This window comes from Nyctereutes procyonoides, unplaced genomic scaffold (assembly GCF_905146905.1).
Source record: "Nyctereutes procyonoides isolate TBG_1078 unplaced genomic scaffold, NYPRO_anot_genome, whole genome shotgun sequence".
Classification (NCBI taxonomy): Eukaryota; Metazoa; Chordata; class Mammalia; order Carnivora; family Canidae; genus Nyctereutes; species Nyctereutes procyonoides.
The window spans coordinates 30,989,236-31,014,065 of NW_026575024.1; the positions used below are offsets into that span (position 1 = coordinate 30,989,236).

General features: G+C 46.4%; 1 protein-coding gene across 3 annotated transcripts; it reads left to right on the top strand.

Moving 5' to 3' along the window:
- The first annotated feature begins 382 nt into the window (after positions 1-382).
- PRNP (prion protein) lies at positions 383-18,001 on the top strand. Of its 3 annotated transcripts, XM_055303478.1 has the most exons (3): positions 389-555; positions 3,141-3,238; positions 15,580-18,001. In XM_055303478.1, the coding sequence occupies exon 3, from the start codon at positions 15,590-15,592 to the stop codon at positions 16,361-16,363; it is 774 nt and encodes a 257-aa protein (XP_055159453.1). In that variant the 5' UTR covers positions 389-555; positions 3,141-3,238; positions 15,580-15,589; the 3' UTR covers positions 16,364-18,001. The 3 variants fall into 3 exon arrangements, with proteins under 3 accessions (XP_055159460.1, XP_055159467.1, XP_055159453.1); XM_055303485.1 differs by lacking the exon at positions 3,141-3,238 and having other exon boundaries at positions 383-555; XM_055303492.1 differs by lacking the exon at positions 3,141-3,238 and having other exon boundaries at positions 383-551.
- Positions 18,002-24,830: the final 6,829 nt, after the last annotated feature.

The following is a 24,830-nucleotide window of genomic DNA, read 5'->3' on the forward strand; positions in this document are numbered from 1 at the left end:
AGAACAGGTGATGGCCAATGTCCCTCCTAGGCCTCAAATGCTAAGAATTTACGTGAAAATTCATTAATTATGGGCTCAATCCAAGATAGCAAGTCTTTTCCTCCTTAGAGATTTCTGGTTACCAAAGTTCCAGAAATTGCCTTCTCATTCCCTAATGTCTCATTTTCTCCATTATGTAACGAGGGAGTTGGGGCTCCGGGCCGAATTTCTTTTTTAAAGATGATTCTACAATCCATGAGCAACGTCAGGGAGTGATGACTCGGAGAGGCGGTCTCGGCCGGCGCTAGTGTTTAAGCGAATCCCAACACCTTTTCCCCCCGCGACTGAGACGCCGGGGCGCGCTCCGCAGGTCGGCACCTTTCCCGGAACCCGCCCGAGCCCGGGAGCGCGCGCCAGGCCGCGTGGTCTCGGGTCCCCGCGCCGACCTCGGCCGGCGAGCGCCGCCGCCTCCCTTCCCCGCCCCCGGCCCTCCTCCTGGGCGGCGCTTGTCGCCAGCCTCCGCGCCAGTCGCTGACAGCTCCAGCCCTGCGAGCTTCTCCTCTCCCCAGAAGGCAGGTAAACAGCCTGGTGGCCTTTCCAGCTCCCGGCGCGGGACGCGGGGCGCGGGGCGGGGGCACCGCGGAGCCCGAGGGCGCGAACCGGGGGCCTTGGGGCCGGGGCGGACCTTGGCCGTGGGGGGGGAGGGGGCTTCCCCGAGGGCGCGTGGCGCGGCCGGCCCGCCCCAGGGTGCGCGTTGGTTTCGGGTGACGCGGCGTGGTTTTGCTTTTCTGGTTGGGATCGGGGGCGAGGGGCGCGGCTGGCCGGCCCCCCTTCCCCCCGGGGAGGGATGGCGTGTGTCACGCTGTCTGATCCTCCCCCACGCGGGTCCGCGGCCGGAGGAGCCAGAGGTGCGCGGACGTGGGGGCGATCGCCCCCCTGGGAAGCCCGGGAGGGCCGCGAACGGCTCCAGGGGGAGGCGCCGGGGGGCCGCCCTCCCGCCGGCGGGCCGAGGTCCGGCTGCCCCGAGGGTGCGCGGAGGACACCGAGGCCTCGGCGAGAGGGGAGTCCCGGGCGCCTGGGGCCTCCTCCGCGGGCGAGGTCCTCCCGAGAGGCGGCCCCGCGGGTCTAGCCGTCTGCGGGGCGGCCCTGGAGCGGGCGGGCGGGCGGCCGTGGGCGGCGCCTCGGGCCTCTGCCGGGTGGGGCCGCTCGGGCCCCGAGTGCCAGCCGCGGGGGACTCATGTCGCCTGCCCCAACATTATTATCTTCATGGCTGCGTATTTTTCTTTCACGTGGAGCATCTCGGTTTAATAAGCAGTTCCCCACGTGCTGAGCATTTTGAGATGCTTCTCTTTTTCTTGGTAAATCTCCAGGTGGAATAGGATTAGAGATTTTTACGAATCAAATTAGCAGAAAAAAATAGGAACAGAAAATTGAGGGGCACTTGGATGGTTCAGTGGTTGAGCATCTGCCTTTGGCTCAGGTCGTGATCCGGGTCCTGGGATGGAGCCCCGCGTGGGGCCCCCTGCAGGGAGCCTGCCTCTCCCTCTGCCTATGTCTCCGCTTCTCTCTCTCTCTCTCTCTCTCTCTCTCTCTCACTCTCTCTCACACACACACACACACACACACACACGGATAAATAAATAAAATATTTTTAAAAAGAAAATGAATAAAAAGATCAGACCTCTGGAAAAATGAACATCCCTCTCAGATGTTAAAAAGAAAGAGAAAAATCACCGGTGGAATGAACAATTTAACATACACAACCACCGAGGAGCTCTTAAAATGAAAAAGAATTAGCTGGAAAGGGAAAGAGAGCAGAGAGCTAGGATGTGATTTGTATCTTAGTTGTATCTGACACATTTTTTTCATACTTGTGAAAGGAAAATGTCAAGATTATAATAGATAAGTGGTGAAATGATGGACCATTCACAGAACAAAATATAGATGAAAGGAAGCCTGAGTTACTTCGCATCTACTAAATGAACAAAAACAGTCACAGTAGTAACAGCAACCCCATAAGAAGTTTGCAATGAGGGGATCCCTGGGTGGCTCAGCGGTTTAGCGCCTACCTTTGGCCCAGGGCGCGATCCTGGAGTCCTGGGATCGAGTCCCGTGTCGGCTCCGGCATGGAGCCTGCTTCTGCCTCCTCCTGTCTCTGCCCCTCTCTATCTCTCTATGTCTATCATAAATAAATAAATCTTTTTAAAAAAAGAAGTTTGCAATGAAACTTACATATTCAGTTATCTGAGGATGTGGCTAGACTTATTAATGGCTCTGCTACTGATTTTGTGACTTTGGACAGGTCACCTTAATTTCCTAATCTTGCTCTTGTACATTTATAAAATAGAGGAAGTGAAATCTGCTTTCAAGTTCGTTGCCAATATTAATTTTACATGAAACTGACCCTTGGTATGTCTACCTTTATTCTTTTCCTATTCATACCCCAACTGGGGACGTCATGAATTATTACACATTTTTTGTAAAACAATCTGGCAGTGTATTAAGTTAAAAGTGGTGACCCAGAAAACCCTACTCCTGGGGATTTACCTGCAATGGAAGAAACAAGCAAACAAAGAAAATAAAAGCCATATGCCAGCACATATTGGTGCAGAATGATCTAAAATTAGAACCAACTGGGAAACAACCAAAATGTACAACAGGGCAGTAGCTCAGAAAATCATGGCATAATAACTGGAAGGAGCATTATGTAACCATCAAAAGTCATGATTTTGGAGCCTCTGGTATATGGGAAAAACTGACAAGTAAATCAAAGTTCAGGTTTCTAAACTATTTACTCAAGCGTGAATGCATATGTGAAAAATCTGAAAGAAAAAGCATAAAAAAAATGGACATTTTAACAGAAGTTAGAGGTGATTTTAATGCCCCTTTTTTTGGTATATTACTTTTACCAAATAATGCAGTTTTTAAAATAGGTCACATATCTCAATCTTTAAAACGATACGGACCCAGTTTCCTCTGTGTCCTGTTTGCTGGTTGGTTTTTTTTCACATGACCTCATTTTTTTTTTCAAATATTGTCTCATTTTTTTTTGAATAGACTTATTAATGGTTTAGTAATTTATATATTAGGTTTTTCTTTTAAGGAATCAGTTCTAAGATTTATTTACCAATTCTAGTTTTTTCTTTGTTGTTGTTTTTAAGGATTCCTGAATATACTTGAAAACTGAATAATTTCAGCCACGCCGAAGCAGTCTGTCTTCTCAGAGACAGAAATCCAGCTCAGCTGAGCCACAACAGATGTATGTACCCTGTGGAATCTCTTTGGTCTTCTAATGGCTGAAAGTCTCCAACTGTCATAGAAAATAAGGGTCTGGAAAGGCTGTGATCACAGGCCCCTGCTCAAGAGGCCACTCAGGTCTATATATGTAACTCCTACCCATTGCATCATCCTTGGAAAATCAGCTTGATTTTTGTAGAGAAAGGGTCACAGCTTTCTCTACAATTATGCTGAATTATGGAAGGAAGCAGCCATTTAAAAAAAATACAGTAAAACAACAATCACATAACAAACATTTCTGCACCAAATTAACACCAAAGGTGACTATCAACCAGCTGACAAAAGGATTTATGAGATGAAAGGTTTTCCAAGCTGTAGTTTTATCTTACCTATTCTATTCTGCCTTTGGGATCTTATTTCTTCTCCTAAGCCAACTGTATCAGCTGTGAACTACTTGTATTAAACATTCACGTTGTCCAGGCATCTAACCCAGTGGTGATGGTGCTGCATTGTAAAATAATCCTTGAATGAATACCATGCTTGGCAGTGCTTACTTACAGCATTATTTTTTTCTTCAATTTGTTAATCCCTTTTTTCGGCTGCGTTCTACTTATTACTGCTAACCTATCGTGCGATCACTGTGCTCTTTCTTGAAAAGCATTATAAATGTGGTTAAGTGTTGTGTTCCTGAGGACCTAGTTCTGAAGCCTGTTTAGGATTTAGGACTGCAATCCCCTGGGAAGCTTTTAATCGATCCCCAAGTCCCATCACTAGATACTCGCAGGCTGTTGGCCTGCAATAGGCTCCAGCAACGTTGTTTTTTAAAGGCTCTTCAGGGATCCCTGGGTGGCTCAGGAGTTTGGCGCCTGCCTTTGGTCCAGGGCATGATCCTGGAGTTCTGGGATCGAGTCCCATGTCAGGCACCCTGCATGGACCCTGCTTCTCCCTCTGCCTGGGGTCTCTGCCTCTCTCTCTCTCTCTCTCTCTCTCTCTCTCTCATAAAAAATAATAATAATAAAAAATAAAAAAATAAAATAAAATAAAATAAAATAAAATAAAATAAAAAAGGCTCTTCAGGTAATTCTGATGACAGACCAGGCTGGGGTTCCTTTGCCTTATTCAATCCAGGCCTGGGTCTCAGGGTACCAATGCAGCCCTACATCTCAGAATGTTTTGCAAAATTTTGTATCGCTTGCATCGGATTCTTTAAGGAGCAGTGTCCTCAAAAAGATTTAAATAAATAAATGAAGGTTCTACTTAGCCCTGGAAAGAGAAGGGATTTTCCTGGGGACTATGGAGAGTGGGAGAAGCCATTTGGTGCCCCTTCCCAATTTAACCAATTATGTTTCAAGTTTTAACATGTTCTAAGTACTAGAAGTTTGGCCCATGGCACATGACCATTAGGCTAGTTCCTACCAGCTCTGACTCTCTTATCTCCATCCATAAATGAGAATAGGATGAATTGGGGTAATCTATGGATCTTCTTTCAGGTTCCATTTCTCTGTCATTTGTTCATGCACCAGTGCCACGTGATCTTTACAATGCCACATGGAGCTTTATAATATATCCTAATACCTGGCAGGCCAGGCAGGCCCTAGGATTTCTTCCTGTTCAGTGATTTTTTTTTCTGACTTTTTAATTTTGAGTATCACATCATCATGTTCTTTAAAATCCCCTTTGAATTCTGATTGAAATTGTGTTGACTTGATGGATTATTTGAAGATAAATTGGCATCTTTCAATATTGGTTTTCCCAACCAAAAACATTGTATGGCTTGGGTTTTCTGGGATTTGTTTTTCCCCCTAGTCTTCCTTTACATCTCCAGTAAAAATTTTTTAGCTTTCCTCATACAAGTCTTATTTAACCTAAAGTTAAATCTTAGATACTGTAAAAATGTGTTACTGTCATTGTGGATGGAATGGCAATATAGAACATTATAGATGGAATGTTTCATCTGTGCTAAATCTTCTCACTAATTACAATTAATTTGGGTACTCACTGGTTTTTTGCATATTGATTTCAAAAACTGCCACCCAAATGAGCTCACTTCTTTATTTTAAGACATTTTGGGCTGATTTTCCAAATACAAGACTGTACCTGGCTGGCACTTCCATAACAATGTAAAATAACAGTGCCTACTTGCATTTTTGTCTTGTTCACTACACTGAGATGTCTTTCGTTTTTCCTTTAAGGTGAGGTATAGGCTGAGTATTTGTGGTGGGTGGCAATTCTTGATGGAAAGGGACTGTCTTCTAGTTCTATAGAAACTTTAACAGCTTAAGCTTAAGAAATCAAGAATGGAGGTTGATGTTAATTGAAAACTTTTCAGTATCTGCAGAGAATCCTATGGTTTTGTCTTCTTCACCTGTTAATAGATTTCCTAATTTTGAGCCATCCTCACATTCCTAAAATAACCCTTACTGGTCACAGCGTATTCTTCTTTTGATACATTGTTAAAATCAGTTTGGCAGTATTTTCTTTTGGGTTTTGGCATCCATAGTGGTAGAGGCTGGGTGAACTAGGGGCGCAAACCCTGCACTTGAACTGCTGAGGTTTCAATCTCGTCCCTTTGCCCCTTGGCTGTAGACAGTGCTTCTCAGCTCAAGATGCCCTAACATTTATCTCTGCGGAGTTCCAGATTCTTCAAACAATTGCTTAAATTGATACTTCTATTTGAACGTCTCATAGATGTAGCCAAGTTACATCTATACCACAGCTCCCAGTTTTCTCCCCAAGCAGAGCTCTTTACCTGTCTTCCCGGTTTCAGGAGATGGCATCACCCACCCAAGCTAAATATCTTTTAGTCACTGTCATGTCCCCAGCCACTAGCACAATGCTAGAACCTTAGAGGACACTTAAATATTTGTTGAATGAATCACTAAGTTATGGTACTATAAGTATTACATTGTAATATGTAATTTTGGACAATTTTTTCCTCCATTTCTTTTATGGTTGTTGGTCAACTCAAATTTTCTATGTATTTAAAAATTGGGACATACTAGTTGTTCCATAAATATTTGTTGACTTAATTAATTCTGGTCAATATTTATTATTTATGTTTTAACAGAAAAGCAGCCCACCCCACATCGATATTTTAATTCAAAAAATGCATTTGCATTTGGAAGGTTGTTACTCTTTTAAAGCCTTCTCTTTCTAAGGTTATTTGGCCTCTCCCATTCCCCATGTGGAGCTATGTAGTGGAGTGTGTTTGTGTGTGTATTGCATTTTCAGGTCACTCGATTTCATTTAGAAATTCCTCATTTTTCTGGGTTTTATTTATTAAGTTCTGCTTTCATGTCTCTTATTTATTTATAACTATGATGCTTTATCTGGAAATTCTCTCTTCTGTTTTCTTTCTTTTTGAGTTGAATAATCATTTATCTTCATTCTTTCTGTTCAGTTACACCACCCACACTCATTGGATGTTTACATGGGTTCCTTTATCCCCACACCTGCTTCTTGCATCATCATCTCTCCCGTGCATTAGGTTTGGTTTGGCTATTTTTTTCTTTCTGGCTAAACTGATCATTATAAGTGATATATCATTTGGCCAGGGTCCCATTTTATCTGATTCTTAATGATTTTGAATATATTTTCAAGCCTTTTGGCTTTCCTCTTCTGCAAATTACCAGTTTTTATATCTTTTGGCCCTTTTGTCTATTGGAATTACTGCTCTTACTGTTTTACAAGAATTCCTTGTAGGTTCTAGAAATGAATCCTCTGTTGGTCATAAATACTACAAATATTTTTTTTACCATTATGCACTCCTCTTAACTTTGTCCATAGTGTTCTTCAAAGCATTAACAGCATTAAACAAGAATCCTTAACTTTCACGTCATAAAATTCTTATTTGCCATTTGATTTGTGCTTTCTGTTTAAAAAGTCCTCCCTCCAGACCTTCCCCAGGTCACACAGACATTCACCTGTAGTTTCTTCTTACAACGTGCTTTTACCTTTCTCAGGTCTGTATTCTATCCTGAGTCTGCTTTTGGTGGTCTTGCATGTGGTGTTAGGGATCTAGTTTTATTTTTCTTCAGTTTCCAGAAGCATCTGCTAAACAGCGTTCCTTTCTCCATCGATTTGTGATGCCTGCTTTATTGTATATCAAGTCCTTGCTAAAGTATATATACAAAGGCTTATCTCTGAATGTACCCTTCTGCTCTCATTGGCCTGTTGGTCTGTTCCTAGGCTTTCACTATGTAGTCTTTATTGCTCTGGCTTTGTAGTCAGATTTAATGTCTGATACAATAGATTCCTTCTTTTCTGTTCCTTTTTAAAGTTGAGTTTGCTATTCATGGACATTTCTTTCACCTTGTAGGTTATTGAACTCCTCCTCAAAAAAACCCAGGTGGACTTTGCATTGGCATTTTATTGAAATTATAGGTTTATTTGGGGGTAATTGACAGACATCTTTCTAAGTCATCCCAGTCAAAGCCATGGAATACCTTTCCATTTTTACAGATCATCTTCAATGTTCTTTATTGGAATTTAAAAACTTTTGCCCCAGTCTTATTTTTTCTCAGTTAAGTCAGTTCCTGGATACTTTACAGTTTGGTTTGCTATTGTGATTATCTTATTTCTTAAATTTTTTTTCTAGTTGATTATTGCTGGTGTAGAGAAACGCTGTTTATGTAGGCCAGTCTTGTGTCCCATAGCCTTGCTGAATCTCTAGTACTGGGTCTCATGTCATCTCTGATGAGCCTGTTGGATTTTCTGTTTATGATCACTTTAATTGCAAATAATGATGGCTAGCTCTTTTCTTGAAGTTCTTGCCCTGGTTACTTCTTTGTCTCTGCCTATGGCATTGGACAGGACCTCCAGTCCTGTGACGATGGACATCCTTGCCTTATTTCTGATCTTAGAAACCTCTAAGAAACATCTTAGAAACATCCACCTAGTATCTTTGCTGATTTTGTTATATAACCTTTATCAAATTAGGGGAGTTTTCTCCTATTCCTAGTCTGCTAAGAATATTTTTCATTTTCTTTTTTCTTTTTTTTTTTTCTAAGTATTAGGTATTGACCTTTGTCAAATACTTAGTATCTTTTTTGTTCTGTTTTTCACTATTTGTTTTTTATTTTTGTCATGCTGGATGTGGGAGCTTGAAATCTAGAGGTGGTGGGCATTCCTCATCTTACCCCCTTGACAAACTCAGCTGAGATGAGCCCAGGAAACCTCTGAACAGGGGACATTCAGACAAGGGCAGAGCCTGTATGCCTGCCTTCCACCAGCTGGGCCTTCCTCACAGGCAGAGAGGGAGGGCTCCCAGGGATACCCACTCAGGGTCTGATTCAAGTACTGTAGTTTGCACTGGACCACCCATGCCCCTCACTGGTCCCAAAGCCCCTACCCTTCTGAGATCTGGGGGCGGAAAGGGGAACTGTGGCCACTGTGGGCTAATAAAGCCATTTAACTTGGCTGTGGCTGGGCTCAGCATTTTTTTTTTTTTTAAGATTTTATTTATTTAGCCATGAGACACAGAGAAAGAGGCAGAGAGAGAAGCAGGCTCCCTGTGGGTAGCCTGATGTGGGACTTGATCCCAGGGCCTCAGGATCATGACCTGAGCCAAAGACAGATGCTCAATCACTGAGCCACCCAGGCGTTCCTGAGCCCAGCATTTGAGGGATGGGGTCCAAGGTGTGTCAAGGTAAGATGCTGGGGGAAGCTTGTTAGGTAGTTGTCCGCTTCCACATCTGTGCGACAGGAAGACTTCTTTGCCCACAAGTAGACACAGGGTCTATAACAGTGCATGAGGGAGATGCATCCTGGGGCTTGACTGGAGGGAAGGAACCCCAGGGCCCCTGCTCAGAGGGCAGGCACTCTTGGGACCCTGGTGCCTCCTCCAATGCCTGCCCAGCTGGCAGAAGTGCAGCCACTTGGGGTTGAGACCCAAGGCCTAAAGTCTCTGGAGACTAAACTCAAGGCCACCAGGTGTCACCTTGCCTCCAAGATATGCCTTTTGCCCCTCCTCCACCCCTGAGAGACTGACTTCTGGCTGGGTGACACCAGGCCCAACTCTTCCTGTGCTGGGGGACTCCCAGGCTGGGGCTGCTTCCTGCAGGCCGCATCAGGTGCCAGCAGCTGCGCCTGTGGGCAGCTTTGTCTCACTGTGGCTTCTGTGAGTGTCACCGTCTCATCTGGGCAAAGTGACTTGAAGATATGCCTCTTTTACCGTGAGTTCTGGGCCTTCCGGCGGTACAGCCTCTGATCTTGTGCTCCTCAGGCTCTGACCTGCACCTGCAGGTTTTCCTCAGGGAGCACCTCTGGTTCGGCTCATTGACTTGTCAGAAGAAATCATAGGGAACCGCGGTGTGGTTCTTAAAGCGACAGGGCAGGTCATCAGTGGTGTCCTCATCGTCCAGCCAGTAAGAACTCAGACTCCTCCAGGTACTCCTCCAAGATCTTGTCTCTAGAGGCGAATCCAGGCTTTCCCTGCCCCTCGGCCCCAGCAAAGGGCCACTCGCCGGGGCCACTCGTGCTTCCTCCAGCCGGTGCTTCCCCACCCCCCCACCCCGCAGCTGGCTGGGTCGCAGTCGGGGTCCTGGGGTGTAGCTGCTACTGGCTCCGAGCTCCACCCTGCTCAGGCCCAGCCCTGTGTCCCGGATTCGGTCATCTTCAAGCCCTTCCTCGTCCTCAGATTGCGTCTCCTCCTCCTCCGTGGGGCCACAGCGCTGGTCTCCAAAACCTGTGTGCATGAGCAGGTCAGGCCCCGTGGGCTCCAAGTCGTCCTCAGACAACTCAGAGCCCAGCGTCTCGTGCCTGTGACCCGCCGCAGCCTCTCCAGCTTGGCCGGAATCTCCTTCCCTTCTGGTCCTTCAGCTGCTTGAGCTCCCCCTCTCCTTGGCCTTCTCCCTCCTCCTTCGCCCCCGCCTCTCCTCCGCCTCTCCTCGGGTTGCCGCGCTCATTCTCTGGGGGCACCGAGGACGCCATACTTCGAGGGTGGGGCTCGGCCGAAGCCCCGCCCCTTCCGGCTCCTCGAAGCGGAAGTGGTTCTTGTGCGCGGTCCTCCCGCTCCTTCAGAAACAGCTTCGCTGAGGAGACGTCCGGGGCCGTCTGGAGAGCGTGGGGCCCCGCTTCTACCTCTTCCTCTTCCTCCTCTTCCTCGCCGTCCCCCTCCTCGTAGTGTTCGCTGAGGCTGTAACCCCGCAGGAAGCGCTCCCCTTCTCCAGCCCTGGATTGTTCTGATATCCCTTGAGGTGAGCCGGTGCTTTCAGGGTGCCAGGGCTGTGGCTGCCCTCCTGCCCCTCCTGCCCCTCCTGCCCCTCAGGCGCTCCACGTAGGCAGCCTCCCGCACCCCGGGTTTTGGCACCGTTCCGCAGGAACCCAGAGCCCCCGCCCGGCAGTGCCCTGGCTGTCCTCCACCAGTGCCAGGAAGCTTTCCTTGAGCCGCTGGAATCTTCTCGAAGGTCTCCACGTCTGAATTTTCCTCCTCAGAGTATTTGCCTTCTCGGCGAGGTCGCCTTCCTTCCAGAGCCCTTCAGGCGCGCAGGCTGCATCTTCTTTCGCTTCTCTTGGGCCGCTGGCGCTGCCTCGCCCTCCGAGGACAGAGGACAGTGCTGCTCTCTGATGCGAGGTGGCGTCTCTCATAAATGCGGGGGTCCTTCAGCAAGGCGAGAGGGCTGTAGAAGCCCCGCTCTCGCTGGGCGTCGGATGCCACACGCCCCGCTGCCCCCAGAGCCATCGTTAGGCCGCTGGAGTCCTTGGTGGCCGCGGTCGCCGTCGCACTGAGTGGGGTGCAGCCTGGCGGCTCTGCCCTCCGTGTCTTGCAGCGGACCAGAGGTGCAGGCCACAGCCTGACCGTTCAAAGAGTGTCTTCTGGGAATGGTGGCCCCGCCAGGCACTCAGAAAGCCCGTCTCCATCCCCGTCAGTTTCCCTCACCAGCACTGCCATCCTAGGTGTGTCGCATGATGTCCCTGACTCTTGGTAGCCTGATTTGCAGAGTGAGGGGAGAGAGTCTGTATTCAATAATAGAAGATCCTGGGATCCCTGGGTGGCGCAGCGGTTTGGCGCCTGCCTTTGGCCCGGGGCGCAATCCTGGAGACCCGGGATCGAATCCCACATCGGGCTCCCGGTGCATGGAGCCTGCTTCTCCCTCTGCCTGTGTCTCTGCCTCTCTCTGTCTCTGTGACTATCATAAATAAATAAAAATTAAAAAAAAATAATAGAAGATCTTCCTCATTTTGTCACAGAGGGAAAGAGATTCTCTCCAAGGTCTTGTGTAAGCGTTGAGTCCCTCTTAGGTTTAGAAATGACACTCTACTTCAAAATGTAGTTGTTATTTTTAAGACTTTTCATAAATAAATGTTGCTGTTGTTCCCGACTGATTCTAAAAGGATCTTGTCCTCATAGAAACTGTGCTTAAGCAACTTTATCCAACATTTGGCTTTAGTAAAGTGCCAAACAGCAACCTGTGTCGGTGGCTCTGATACCCTCCTGCCTCCTGGTCTTTCTTGTCCCACATACATAGCTTGGTAAGAGTGAGGAGGGAGAGCCAAGCTCTTCATTTGGCTCCCTCCAGACCTGCTCCACCTTTCTGTGTTCTGTCCATGCAATTGCCTCATTCAGAAATCTGGGTGCTACTTCGACTCTGGTTCCGGTTTCTCACCCTTCACATCAAACACCGAACCCTCCAGAAACTTCCTTCTAATCAGACCATCCATGACTCTCCTTACCTGGCAAGGCCAGCTTCTCTACCTCAATCACTGCAGTAGCCTTGAAATTGGTTTCCCTGTACACACACACACACACACACACACACACACACACACACACAAGCCCCAGTCCAGCCTCCACAATATTCTCTCTCAAAGGGAACCCAGAACTCTTCACTGGCTCCCTAGAACCTTCAAGATCAAGTTCTGACTACTTAATGTGCCTTATAATTAGGTTGCCTCTATTAACCTACTGAGACACTCTGAAGTATTCATAAAAGGGGCACAGTTAACGTTAGCACCAGGAACAACAGGTGTGAATTGTCCCAGGGAAGCCAGGATGTCCGCTCGCCTTGCCGGTGAAGCCCTTCACTGCCGGAGCCCACCTGCCTCTCCACCACATATGGAAGCACCGCTCCCATGAAGCCCCCTGCAGGCCCCAGGCCTGCCAGTATTCTGTCTCATGCCTGTCTCCACTCTGAATGCCCAGTGGCCCCTCCCACCTCCTGTACCTGGCTTCCCCAGGACCAGGTCCTTCTCTGAGCCTCCTTTACTATGTGGTGTCACCATCAGCTCACAGGTCTACATGAGCTCATGGAGCTGTGACTCTTACAGCCTCAGATAAGGCATGTTCAGAGTTAGTCTCGGTGTTACTCCCCGTGCACCATGGTCTTCCTCCTGCCCCAGCTGTTTCAGGTCTCCTCAACAGCCAGCCAGAGTGTCCCGTGGTGGATGGCACATGAAATCAACATTTTTTTTTTTTTGAAACCAACATTTTATATAACTGGACCATAGATGTTAGGCAGCTGGTCAGGACAGAAAAGAATGTTTTGAAAATTCATAAATATGGCTCACTTTTGTAACAATTTAATTTTTAGTTTGTTTTAGTGTGCTTTATTACAGATGTTTCCACACTCGTCCATTCGTTTAGCATTTATTGTGTAGGGCTGTGAGCCATGCACCCCCACTTAAGTACTAGAGGCACTGCTGTGGGCAAAGCAAAACTCCCGCCCTGGGGGAGCCCGCACCCCCATGGAGAAGGTGAGCAGCAAGCAGATAATAAATCATAGATGTCAGGTAGGCAGCCCTACTCTGGAGAAAAATGAAGGAGGATAAGGGGAAAAGATGTGGGGTGCTGAGTTAGGTAGAGTGATATGAGCAGCCCCGTGGAGGTGACATTAGAGCAGACTTGAGCCATAAGAGTAACTGGAGGGAAATCCTTTCAGGCCCCAGGAGCAGCAGTGCAAAGGCCCTGAGATGGGAAAGTGCTTATCAAATGTGAGGAGCAGGGGGAGACCAGAGAGAGGCAGGCAGCTGGAGACAGGTCATGTGGGACCCAGCCAACATGGTCAGGACGTGGGGTCTCACCCTGAGCACAATGGAGTGCCACTTGTGGGGAAGGGAAGAGGCATGGTGTGACCTACATATTAAAAGGTTGTCTGAGCCTCTGGGCTGCTGAGTAGAGGACAACAATGGAGGTCAGGAGGAAAAGCAGGGAGGCTGGTTGGAGACTGTTGAAAGACCCTCATGAGAAGCAACAGCGGCTTTACCCAGAATAGTGAGTGGTGTTGGGAAATATGAGTAGTTTCAGGATTTAGGATTTATTTTCAAGGTAGAGCTGATAACATTTGCTGGTAGATTCATTGTGTGCTGTGAGAAAGGAAACTCAAGAATAACTCCAAGGAGTGTGGGGGGTGACACCTGGCTGGCTCAGTCTGTGGAGCATGCAACTCTTGATCTTGGGGTCTTAAATTCAAGCCCCACATTGTGCATGGAGTTTACTTTAAATAAATAAATAAATAAAATCTTAAAAAAAAAAAGAACTCTAGGGTGTCGAATTGGTTTGGCTCATTGGGGTGAATCGAGTAGTTGTTGACCTAAAACCCCATCAGATCAGAAGCTATTGACTGGGGTGGCACCCCCCCCCCCCCCAGTTCAGTTCCCTGCAGTGTAAGCAGAAGCATGGATAGCACAGAGCCTGAGAGCTAGAGCCCATGAGCAAGTGGAGAGTACACCAGGGAGAGGCCTGTAGAAGCCTAGAGGCAGGGCCTGGAGATGCAAAAAGGCCAGCTGGCATGTCTCAGGACCCTGCTCCTCTGACCCTCCCCAGAAGAGCCTCCAAAAATCTCGATTGATTGGCATGATCGCAGCAGTTGAACCTGGCTCATAACTTTCAAATATATTTTTATTTACCTATGGCCAAGATTTTTCAATAAGGACAGTTAGAAGCGTAAATGGGATGTGAATCATTTACTTTTTTCATTATTCTCCTTCCCCTGAAGGTCTGTGTGTCTTTGATCTCTGCCCTTAGAACTGAGCACCCAGGGTAAATGAGGTGGTTAATCTGAAAGGAGATTTTCATTTGATGAGTGTACATTCTGCAAAGGGTCCTAAATTATTATCCAGGACAACATGTTTGACAATTCCTAAACTGTGCCGGCCCTTTTCAGTAAGACGTGTTTCTTTAGTACCAAAAATTAGGAGAAAATAAGTCCCTCCTAAGCCATTAAATGCTGAACTGAAACTCATCCAGGGACTTGTGAATACAGCCATTTTTACCCTGCTCTGCGCAGCTCTTTTTATGGAAAATGAATTTATAAGCAGGCATGCAAAATCCTGCATGTTTCCTGTTTTCAAAAAATATCGTATTGAGAATTACTCTGAGGAAATTCTCATTGGCATTTACATGTATAGAGGGCATTAATCCCTTCCCTTAACAAATAACTATTGTGTGCTGCTCTGCCAGGCACCGCCCCAGCCCCTGAGGAGGAAGCAGCAGACAAGACTCCCTCCCCACTGGCACTCATTCCCACAGATGAAAGAAGACAGGAGCCTCCTATTTCCAAAGTTAATTCCTGCAAAGCTGAATCAGGGGGCTTCCTAACTCCCAAGACTTCCATAGGGGCCACACCAAGGTCTCAGAAGATTCCAGAAGAGGCTACAACCAGGGTCCTCAGAACAGTTCACACAGCAGCTAGGGACTCATCTCCACTCCCAGCCCCCAAGAGTGGCTGCTCAAGTGAATGACCCCATATTGGTGAATAAAGGATTCCCCTTGGTATAGAGGCCCCAGACCCCACAAGAGCCAGTGTCCCTTATGACAGTCCAGTGGCCACAGCTTCCAGGGTCCCCACAAGGACATAGCTGGTTACAATAATCACTGCCCTAAAGATACTCGAAACTATGGCAGACCCAGCCCAGATGCAGTTTATCAATCAGGTTATTTTTACCATAAGCAACAGTGCTGACGTTCCATCTTTATCAGGTTTCCAGGAAATAGAGCCAGAAATTATCTTTTTTTTAAATTTTTTTTTTTATTTACTTATGATAGTCACAGAGAGAGAGAGAGAGAGAGAGAGAGAGAGAGGCAGAGACACAGGCAGAGGGAGAAGCAGGCTCCATGCACCGGGAGCCCGATGTGGGATTCGATCCCAGGTCTCCAGGATCGCGCCCCGGGCCAAAGGCGCCAAACCGCTGTGCCACCCAGGGATCCCAGCGCCACCCAGGGATCCCCAGAAATTATCTTAAGGTCAAATTTGTCCTTAAGAAGGAGAGAGAGTTGTGTTAACACTTTATTTGAAATTTTGTCGTAAGTGCCGCAAAGGAGAAACGAGAGTGGGAAGCCTTGGTGACCGATGTGCAGATGTTCTCGCTGTGCATTCATTCATTATGCAGCACACGTAGGATGCTGACACCCTTCTTGTTTTGCAGATAAGTCATCATGGTGAAAAGCCACATAGGCGGCTGGATCCTGCTTCTCTTTGTGGCCACATGGAGTGACGTGGGCCTCTGCAAGAAGCGGCCGAAGCCTGGAGGATGGAACACAGGGGGTGGGAGCCGATACCCAGGCCAGGGTAGCCCTGGAGGCAACCGCTACCCACCCCAGGGCGGTGGTGGCTGGGGTCAGCCCCATGGTGGCGGCTGGGGTCAGCCTCACGGTGGCGGCTGGGGACAGCCCCACGGTGGTGGCTGGGGACAACCACACGGTGGTGGTGGTTGGGGTCAAGGTGGTGGCAGCCACGGTCAGTGGGGCAAGCCCAATAAGCCCAAAACCAACATGAAGCATGTGGCAGGAGCCGCAGCAGCCGGGGCGGTAGTAGGGGGCCTTGGTGGCTACATGCTAGGGAGTGCCATGAGCAGGCCACTCATTCATTTTGGCAATGACTATGAAGACCGTTACTATCGTGAGAACATGTACCGCTACCCCGACCAAGTATACTACCGGCCAGTGGATCAGTACAGCAACCAGAACAACTTTGTGCGTGACTGCGTCAACATCACTGTCAAGCAGCACACAGTGACCACCACCACCAAGGGGGAGAACTTCACAGAGACCGACATGAAGATCATGGAGCGTGTGGTGGAGCAGATGTGTGTCACCCAGTACCAGAAGGAGTCTGAGGCTTACTACCAAAGAGGGGCAAGCGCCATCCTCTTCTCCCCGCCGCCCGTGATCCTCCTCATCTCGCTGCTCATTCTCCTGATAGTGGGATGAGGAGGGCCTTCCCATTCCCTGCACCATCTTAATCTTTTACAGGTTGGGGGAGGGGGTGTCTACCTACAGCCCTTTAGTGGTGGTGTCTCATTCCCGCTTCTCTCTTTAGCACCCATAGGCTAATACCCTTGGCACTGATGGTGCTGGGAAACATAGAGCAGACCCAGGATGCTATTTATTCAAGCCCCTCTGTGATTAAATCCTACAGGGGCCAGTAGTAGTGTTGGGCTGAGAATAATAGCAAATAATCATTGGTTGGTCTAGGCTGAATTTTTTTTTTTTTTTTTTTGTCTAGTGCACCAGATTGGGGCTTAAACAATTCTCAAAACAGTCTTCAAAACCTTTATCTAAAAACCTCTGGCTCCTTCCCCAGCTAGAGCTCAGGATGCTAATGCCCCATTATAGCAGTAATTTCATAGCAACTTGGGGGAATGCCTGTCTTCTGTTAAAAAACAAAAACAAAAACACCTGATTGCATTTTCCTGTTCAAAGAGCATTTCTGCCAAATTTGAAAGAAGGCCATGTGCTACTCATTCAAAAAACAAAACCAGAAATCCTTCGCTCTTGGATTCAGGCTCAGCCCGCCGGAGAGCATGTGCCCTGCGTCTGCACAGAACTGGGATGATGTTTTGCATTTTGCAGTGTGGGCTCCCAGCAGCCATAGCATCAAGTGTAAATATTTATGCAACACTGGACCCCGGCAGAGGATATTTTCATAGGGAATGAATGTAACCAACAGAATGATAATGATAAAAAAAAAAAATATTCCCACACTTGGGAGTGGTGCCCCTGGAGGCAAGCTCCCATTTTGGACATTTAAAGCACCTACAGGTGGCATTCCTTTCTTTCACAACATAAACTATAGATAATTAAGGCAGTAAAAAAAAAAAAAATTTGAACTGCCTTCTAGGCACTGAGAGCAAATCTTTACTCATTTACCTGCAAACCAGAATGATTCTGACCTAGAGTAAGGTGCAGCTGTTAAAATAACCATTATCCTAGAGGATTGCATAACAGAGAAAATGATTAGTAGACAAAAATGATCTCACTTCTTCTTTGCTGTCTCATAATTGTCAAAAATCAGAATTATGTTAAGTCCTAGTTTCTATAATCAGTTTTTGAATCAAAAGATGGAAGGCCATCCACAAAAATATCTTAGGTCAGAGATGACAGAAGTATCCACTCAGAGTGGAAAAAAAGGAATTCTGTTAATTGTTATTTAAGTAAGGTGAAATTATTGTCTAGATCGTTCAATATCATCACCTAGCAGATAAATTTAGCATTCTGCAATGTTCCTGGCTTGCACTGGGCATTTGATGTAAAAAAAAAAAAAGAGTTATTATATATATACATGTATTGTGTATGACAAACTTAGAAATTTCGGTTAGAGGGGTTAACATCTGATACATCTAATGCACACCTGGTTTTGTAAGGTACTAAATACTTAATATGTAGAAAACCCTTTGCGTGGTCCTCAGGCTTACATGTTCATTGAATAGTTTTGTATGATAGATCCAACATGGTCTTCAAAATATGCATGTACTTTATATTTTCTATATTTGTAACTTTGCATGCACTTGTATAAAAAAAAGTATAAATGTTCAAAATCTTGAATTAAACAGGAGCTAAGTGAACGTGTTCCACGGCGTCCGCAGTGACATTCATCACTGTGCCCTGCGTTGGCAGGGCCGTTGGGGTGAATTAGAGCAAGCCAAGGCCAGTGTCCCGTGCACCTCCCCTGGTCCTGCCCTCAGCTGTACTCCCAGTCCCACGCCAGGTGCTCCCTACTGCCTTTTCATTTTTTCCCACAAATATCTTAAATGTGCTTGGCACTGAGTAAATGGTAGAGGCACTATTGCAACAGAACAAGATAGTCCTTGCATCCTGGAAGCTTTTTTTCTATTCTAGATTTTGAAATAGAGGATTTTCTTAACTAAATTGCAACTTAACAAGTTCTCAAGGAATCACTTGATTGCCCCCCTGCTCTCCCCCCAATCTCAGGTTATAAGATCTCCGAGATGGTAGGAGCCCCAGTGGCAGTCACTCCCTTTGGACTGAAATTCAACACTTTAGGTCTAAAAGGCCCCTCATTTGTCACAGTCCTTCAAGAACTTCGCTTGTTTCCTGCCTTCTTCGCAAGTGTAAGGCACCAGCCCCAGGGTACTCTTGATTCTCTTTGGTGAGTTTTCTTCTCCAGCTGAAATTTACCAACAGCAGGAGGTAATCACAGAAGGTACAGTGGTTAAAATCACAATTATTTAATACCTTAGGAAATGCCAATATCCTGCAGCAATCAGAGCATCAACTTTTACTAAAAATGGAAAGATAATAAATCAACACATTGAAACCCCATCATTCACAAAACCACTAGAACAACATCTACTAAGTCTCCAAAGCATTATTCATCCATAAGTGAACTCAGAGTTAATCCTTAACATAAACATTTCTAGCAATATTTTCATTTTTGGCCATTTTTCTAATTATTTAAAAATAAGCTGCATTATTGACCATCATAATTTCTGAAAAGTAGCCCACTGGGAAGACTTCAAATCTTCAAAGCACAGGTGAAGGCCAAAGTGAATCATACCATCTGTACCTCAGGTCCCATAGTTTCTTCCCGTTACTTCCAACTCCTAGGAGTTGTCCTAAAAGAATTTTCTCTTTAAAAAAAAAAAGGGGGGGGGGAACCAGTTTTAAAAGGACTGACATAAAGTAACTGAAGAGGGTTCTTCCAGAGAAGTGTTAGGTGTAAACTTCTGTTTCTCCAAGCTCCGTCTCTAGGGCTGAAAGCGAGTAAGTGTCCTTTGCCTTTGGAGGGAAATGTGGGTTTGTGTTGCTTTCCACCCTAGTGGGAGCCTCCATCTCAGCCAGTACCTGAGCTTCCCCAGACTCAGGCCTTGACAAACGGGACAGGGAGCTAGGCCTCTGAGGACCCATCACTGTCCCACACACTCCCAGGCCACCTGGGACACTGGCTTCTCATAGCCCTCAGGCTGGAGGTCTGGGGCCTCTGTCCTCACCTGTACTTTATTTTATTTTTTTTTAATTTTTATTTATTTATGATAGTCACACACAGAGAGAGAGAGGCAGAGACATAGGCAGAGGGAGAAGCAGGCTCCATGCACAGGGAGCCCGACATGGGATTCGACCCTGGGTCTCCAGGATCGCGCCCTGGGCCAAAGGCAGGTGCTAAACCGCTGCGCCACCCAGGGATCCCCTCACCTGTACTTTAAAGGGTCCCTTTCTAGGCTTGGCTCAGACTTTGCTTCCTAAACTAGGTTCTGAGTACTGAGGGTATTGGAACTCTCTGCCAAATGGCCCCAAGCCAACATCAAGGCTCATATGGCCACTTAACTGCTCGACCTTCCATAGGTGGATCACCGCTGTGCATACCTCAGTGTCAGAGAGGTAGCCGAGCGGGGGAGGGAGCTCAGAAAGAACTTGGACACATGGACCAGGGACCTGAGGCTCCCACAGGTGCTGGCTGGGTCCAGATGGCAAGAGAAGAGGGCAGCCACGTGCTGAAGTCTCCCCTTTGTGGATTCTTTCTTCCTCCAGGGCCTGCAAATGGTAGAGGCAGTCCTTGCCCTCAAGCTTCTAGACGAAAGTAGTGGATTTTGTAATGAAGTCATTAGTTTTTACAAACGTTCCCAAGCCATGCAAGTGTTTTCAAATTCTGACAGGCCAGGACTGGTCATGTGAAGTTTTGTCTCACCTCTTCCGAGGTCCCTCCAGAAGGATAGCCAGTACACTTTATAACTGGTGCTTCCAGCCAAGTTACCCACCCTGAGCAACTGCTCCTCACCTTCTTCATAGGTCCCCACATATAACTGGTCCAAATATACCCACCCATGCTCCCACGCCCCTTTCTGATAAGCCTCTAGAAAGTAGCAGGTGCCACATGTGTCCATATGTATAGAACCCCACCATGCAAATGACAACAGTATTTTTGCTTCTACCAGGGAATTTGCTAACAGTTGCCTCTAAGATCTGACCCTTAGAATCAATGATGGTCCATCAATTCCATTAAAAAATAATAGCCGGAATTAATGTGTTGGGGTTTTTTTTGTTGTTTTGTTTTGTTTTGTTTTGTTTTACATTGAGTGCTTCTACACAGTACAATGCTATACCACAACTATTCATGCTTCAAAAAAACTGTTCAGGGACGCCTGGGTGGCCCAGAGGTTTAGCACCTGCCTTCAGCTCAGGGAGTGATCCTGGAGTCCCAGGATCGAGTCCCACATCGGGCTCCCTGCATGGAACCTGCTTCTCCCTCTGCCTATGTCTCTGTCTCTCTGTCTCTGTCTGTCTCTCTCTCTGTGTGTGTCTCTCATGAATAAATAAATAAAACCTTAAAAAAAAAACCTATTCATTACATGAGCGTGTGTAATACAATTTTAGGTGAAAAATCAGAGTACAAACATCTAAGGGCAGTGTCTCTGTTTTTTTATAAAACAAAGAAATAAAATATAGAAATACACAGAAAAAAATACCAGAAATATATAATCCCTAATGTTAAAGTAATTATGGCTGGGTGGGTAGATTTTCCAGAAAATTTACAGTGACCAACTACTGCTTTTATAATAAGAAAAAAATCCACAGGGATCCCTGGGTGGCGCAGCGGTTTGGCGCCTGCCTTTGGCCCAGGGCATGATCCTGGAGACCCGGGATCGAATCCCACGTCGGGCTCCCTGCATGGAGCCTGCTTCTCCCTCTGCCTGTGTCTCTGCCTCTCTCTCTCTCTCTCTCTCTCTCTCTCTCTCTCTGTGATGACTATCATAAATTAAATAAATAAATAAATAAATAAATAAATAAATAAATAAATAAATAAATAAGAAAAAAATCCACAGCTATTATTTTTAATTCCTCTCTTGGCATGTACCAGCCTGGCACATACATCCTCGAAGATCTTGTCTGTAGCGTTTTCTCAAACTTCAGTACAGCTTTGGAGGGTGTACCACGTGCCAGGCTCCATGCATGGCCCTTGGCATCTAAGGCCTTGCTCTGACCTTCATAAGCTCCCCTTTTAGAAACCTGATATCCAGAGACATTCTGGCACTTGTCCAAAGTCACACAAATGGTATGTTCCTCAGAGTATACTGTGGAAACTGTTTGCCTTTGGTTTGCGATGATACTTGAGTTAGACTCAGAGGTACCAGGCCTGAGGCACAGCTTATGGGTTCTGTGAATGGTACCCCCGTGGTCCACTGTGGGGCTCCAATTTCAGGGCAGTTAGCTGACTGACCCCAAGGAGAACCTGGAAGAACTATCAGCAATCTGAAAAGCAAACCAGGTCTAAAATGCCTCTTCCCCCAGACAGACCCTCTATTGCTCACTGTCCCATACAGGCCCACACCCTTGCACTATTTCAGAGAAGCCAGGCCCAGGGGTTGTGCACAGATGGTGGCCCCCTCCAATTAAGCCATGATCCTCTAGAGCCCTAAAGCATGGGTCACTGCCTGTGGAAGTCCCAAGCTAGAGGCCACCAGGGTAGTTATGGGCTGGGAGCCTTTTTCTCCCGGACTGTTCTAGCACATCTGCCCCTTTGCCCCCTAAAAACAAACAAGCCCATAAACAAAACCAAGATCATTATCTGGGACACCTGGGTGGCTCATGAATAAATAAATAAAATCTTAGAAAAAAAAAAGAAAAATGAAATACAGTCTCCTTCCTCACTGGTTCTCTGGTCTGTGAGTCAAGACAATGCAAGGCCACCTGGCACACAACTGGGAGGGCCTGGAATCCATGGCCTTCTCCTGTGCTTTGGTGTTAGGGCCTTGGGAGGGTGAGCTTGGGCCGTAAAGAAACCTGAATGGACACATTCCATATGTGGGCAGCCATTGTGAGTAGAGTGATGGGCACGCTTAGCATTCAGAATTTGGTTGCATGGGAGAATAGGATCCTACCAGCTTTCTGTGGCACCCACTGAATTGCAACTAACACTCAGACTTAGTTAATTAACTCAAAATCAGCATAACCCCAAGCCAGGTGTGTTTGCAGTGTATTGTTGTGTGGGAGGAACATTATCGGGCTTAGAGTTTTAGATCTTCATAAGTAGGAGCCAAACTAAACAACTTTGGGTGACCGTGAAACTCTTCATTCTGTGCCAGCCATGGGGGCGTAGTGGCTGGATTTCAGGGGCTGTCTCCAGCATGGAAGCGTTTCTACTTGTTCTACAATGGGTGCCATGAAGTAGGCCCCTTGGCAATCCTGAGTGGAGTGGAGGGCAGTGGCCCAGTCTGTTGAGGGGACACAGATGATGATGATATTTCCATTATGAGAAGTGAGTGTGTGAATGTGGGGCCCTCATAAGACCATCACAGTCCTGGAAATGCCTTGGAACCATGTTGGTAGTGATGTGGATACACTGCTATATTTCTAGAAAAATGAGATTACGGGCTGAATTGTGTTCCCACAAAATTTAAATGTCAAAGTCCTACCGCCCCAAACCTCAAAATGACTATATTTGGAGGCAGGGCCTTTAAAGAGTTCATTTAAAGTTAAGTTAAAAAGAGGCCATTAGGGTGGGCTCTCATTCACTGTGACTGGTGTCCTTATGGAAAGAGATTCGGACATGGACACGCAGAAGGAAGACTATGTGAAGACACAAGGAGAAGATGGCCATGTACAAGCCAGGGAGAGAGACCTCAGGAGAAACCAACCCTGCTAACACCTAGATCTCAGACTTTTGACCTCCAGAATTGTGAGAAAATTCATTTCTGGTTTTTTGGATTTTTTTAAGCCACCCAGTCTGTAGTAATTTGTTAGGGCAGCTCTAACAAACTAATAGTGATGGTATAATCAGAGAATGGGGTCTTAGAGAAATTGGGTCATTTAAGGGTGCTAAGGGATGGAGGTATTGAAAGTTGACATCTTTGCCCAGTACAAAACAGATAATGATCTTGAGGGATTTTTTAAAGATTTTATTTATTTATGAGAGACACAGAGAGGCAGAGACATAGGCAGAGGGAGAAGCAGGCTCCCTGCAGGGAGCCCGAAGTGGGACACAAGCCCAGGACCCCAGGATCATGACCTGAGCCAAAGGCAGATGCTCAAACACGGAGCTACCCAGGTACCCCTGTATTTCCCTTTTCTTTTTTTTTTTTAAATGATTGTTTTTTATTTTTTTTTTATTTTTATTTTTTTATTTATGATAGTCACACACAGAGAGAGAGAGGCAGAGACATAGGCAGAGGGAGAAGCAGGCTCCATGCACCGGGAGCCCGACGTGGGATTCGATCCTGGGTCTCCAGGATCGCGCCCTGAGCCAAAGGCAGGCGCCAAACCACTGCGCCACCCAGGGATCCCTGTATTTCCCTTTTCTACCAATGCCACATTTGTCCCATTCCCATGCATGTCTCTGAATCTCCTTTTACTCCAACCTTCTGAGGAGGACTTTATTCTCCAGGCTATCTGAAGACCCTTTTCTCTACATTGCCTTCCAGGAGGCAGCTGATAGACATGCACATTTGGTTTGTTATTTCCAGAGTGTCACAGAGACATTAAGGCTGTGGTGGAATGGCCCAGAAGGAGGGTTCCTGCTTCCAGTGAGGGCCATTAGGCAGGGCTAATGTTTCCTCAAGAAACATCTTCAGATCTTTGAAGAATGAAGAAATGAATGAATGAATGAATGAATGAATATATGTTCAATCAAGCCCAGATTTTCCCCCACAAAGTCTGCGAGAGACCATTTTTAGCTTTGAGAATTTTAGGAGCAAGATTTTGCACTGCCAACTATGGAAGAAGTCCACTGTGGTTCTGCTAAACACCTGATTTCCACCAGCTTGGGCAGCCACGTTCGCCACAATTTTCCAGGAGATGAACTCATTGCATAAACCAGGCTGGGCTGTTGGCTCTGTCCAGACAATTTACGGAAAATGCGAAGTGAAAGCCACCATCTAGTTTTTGACATACTCACCTGCAGAGTAACTGAACAACAGAAACAGTGTTTTGTTCCACATCTCCCAGTCTGCCATAGTAAAACAAGAGTATCAAGTGGAAGAGCATTTGTACCCTACAGGGTGAAGGGTGTAGACCATAAACAATTTCTCATACGTTAAAAGGCTGAATGAAGTTCTGATCCATGCTACAATGTGGATGAACTATGAAAACATGATGTCAAGTAAAAGATAATGATTCCACTTATGCCTCTTTATTGTAAGATTCTGGAATAGGCAAATGTATAGAGACAGAAAGAAGATTATGGGTTTCAGGGGTTGGAGAGAGGTTGGGAAATGAGAAGGAAGTGTTAATGGGTATGGGATTTCTCTCTGGTTTGATAAAAATATTCTAAAAGTCTAAAAGTAGATTGTGGTACATAATGAACAAGTCTGTGCTGAATATCACTGAATTTACACCATGAAATGATTAATCTTATGGTATGTGAATTATATCTCAATTAAGCTGTTTTTGTTTTTTTGTTTTGTTTTGTTTTGTTTAAGCATCAAATTACCTACCTAAAAAGAAG

Excerpts from the sequence above, each read along its gene's own strand:
- PRNP (XM_055303485.1), top strand. The coding sequence starts at position 15,590 with ATGGTGAAAAGCCACATAGGCGGCTGGATCCTGCTTCTCTTTGTGGCC.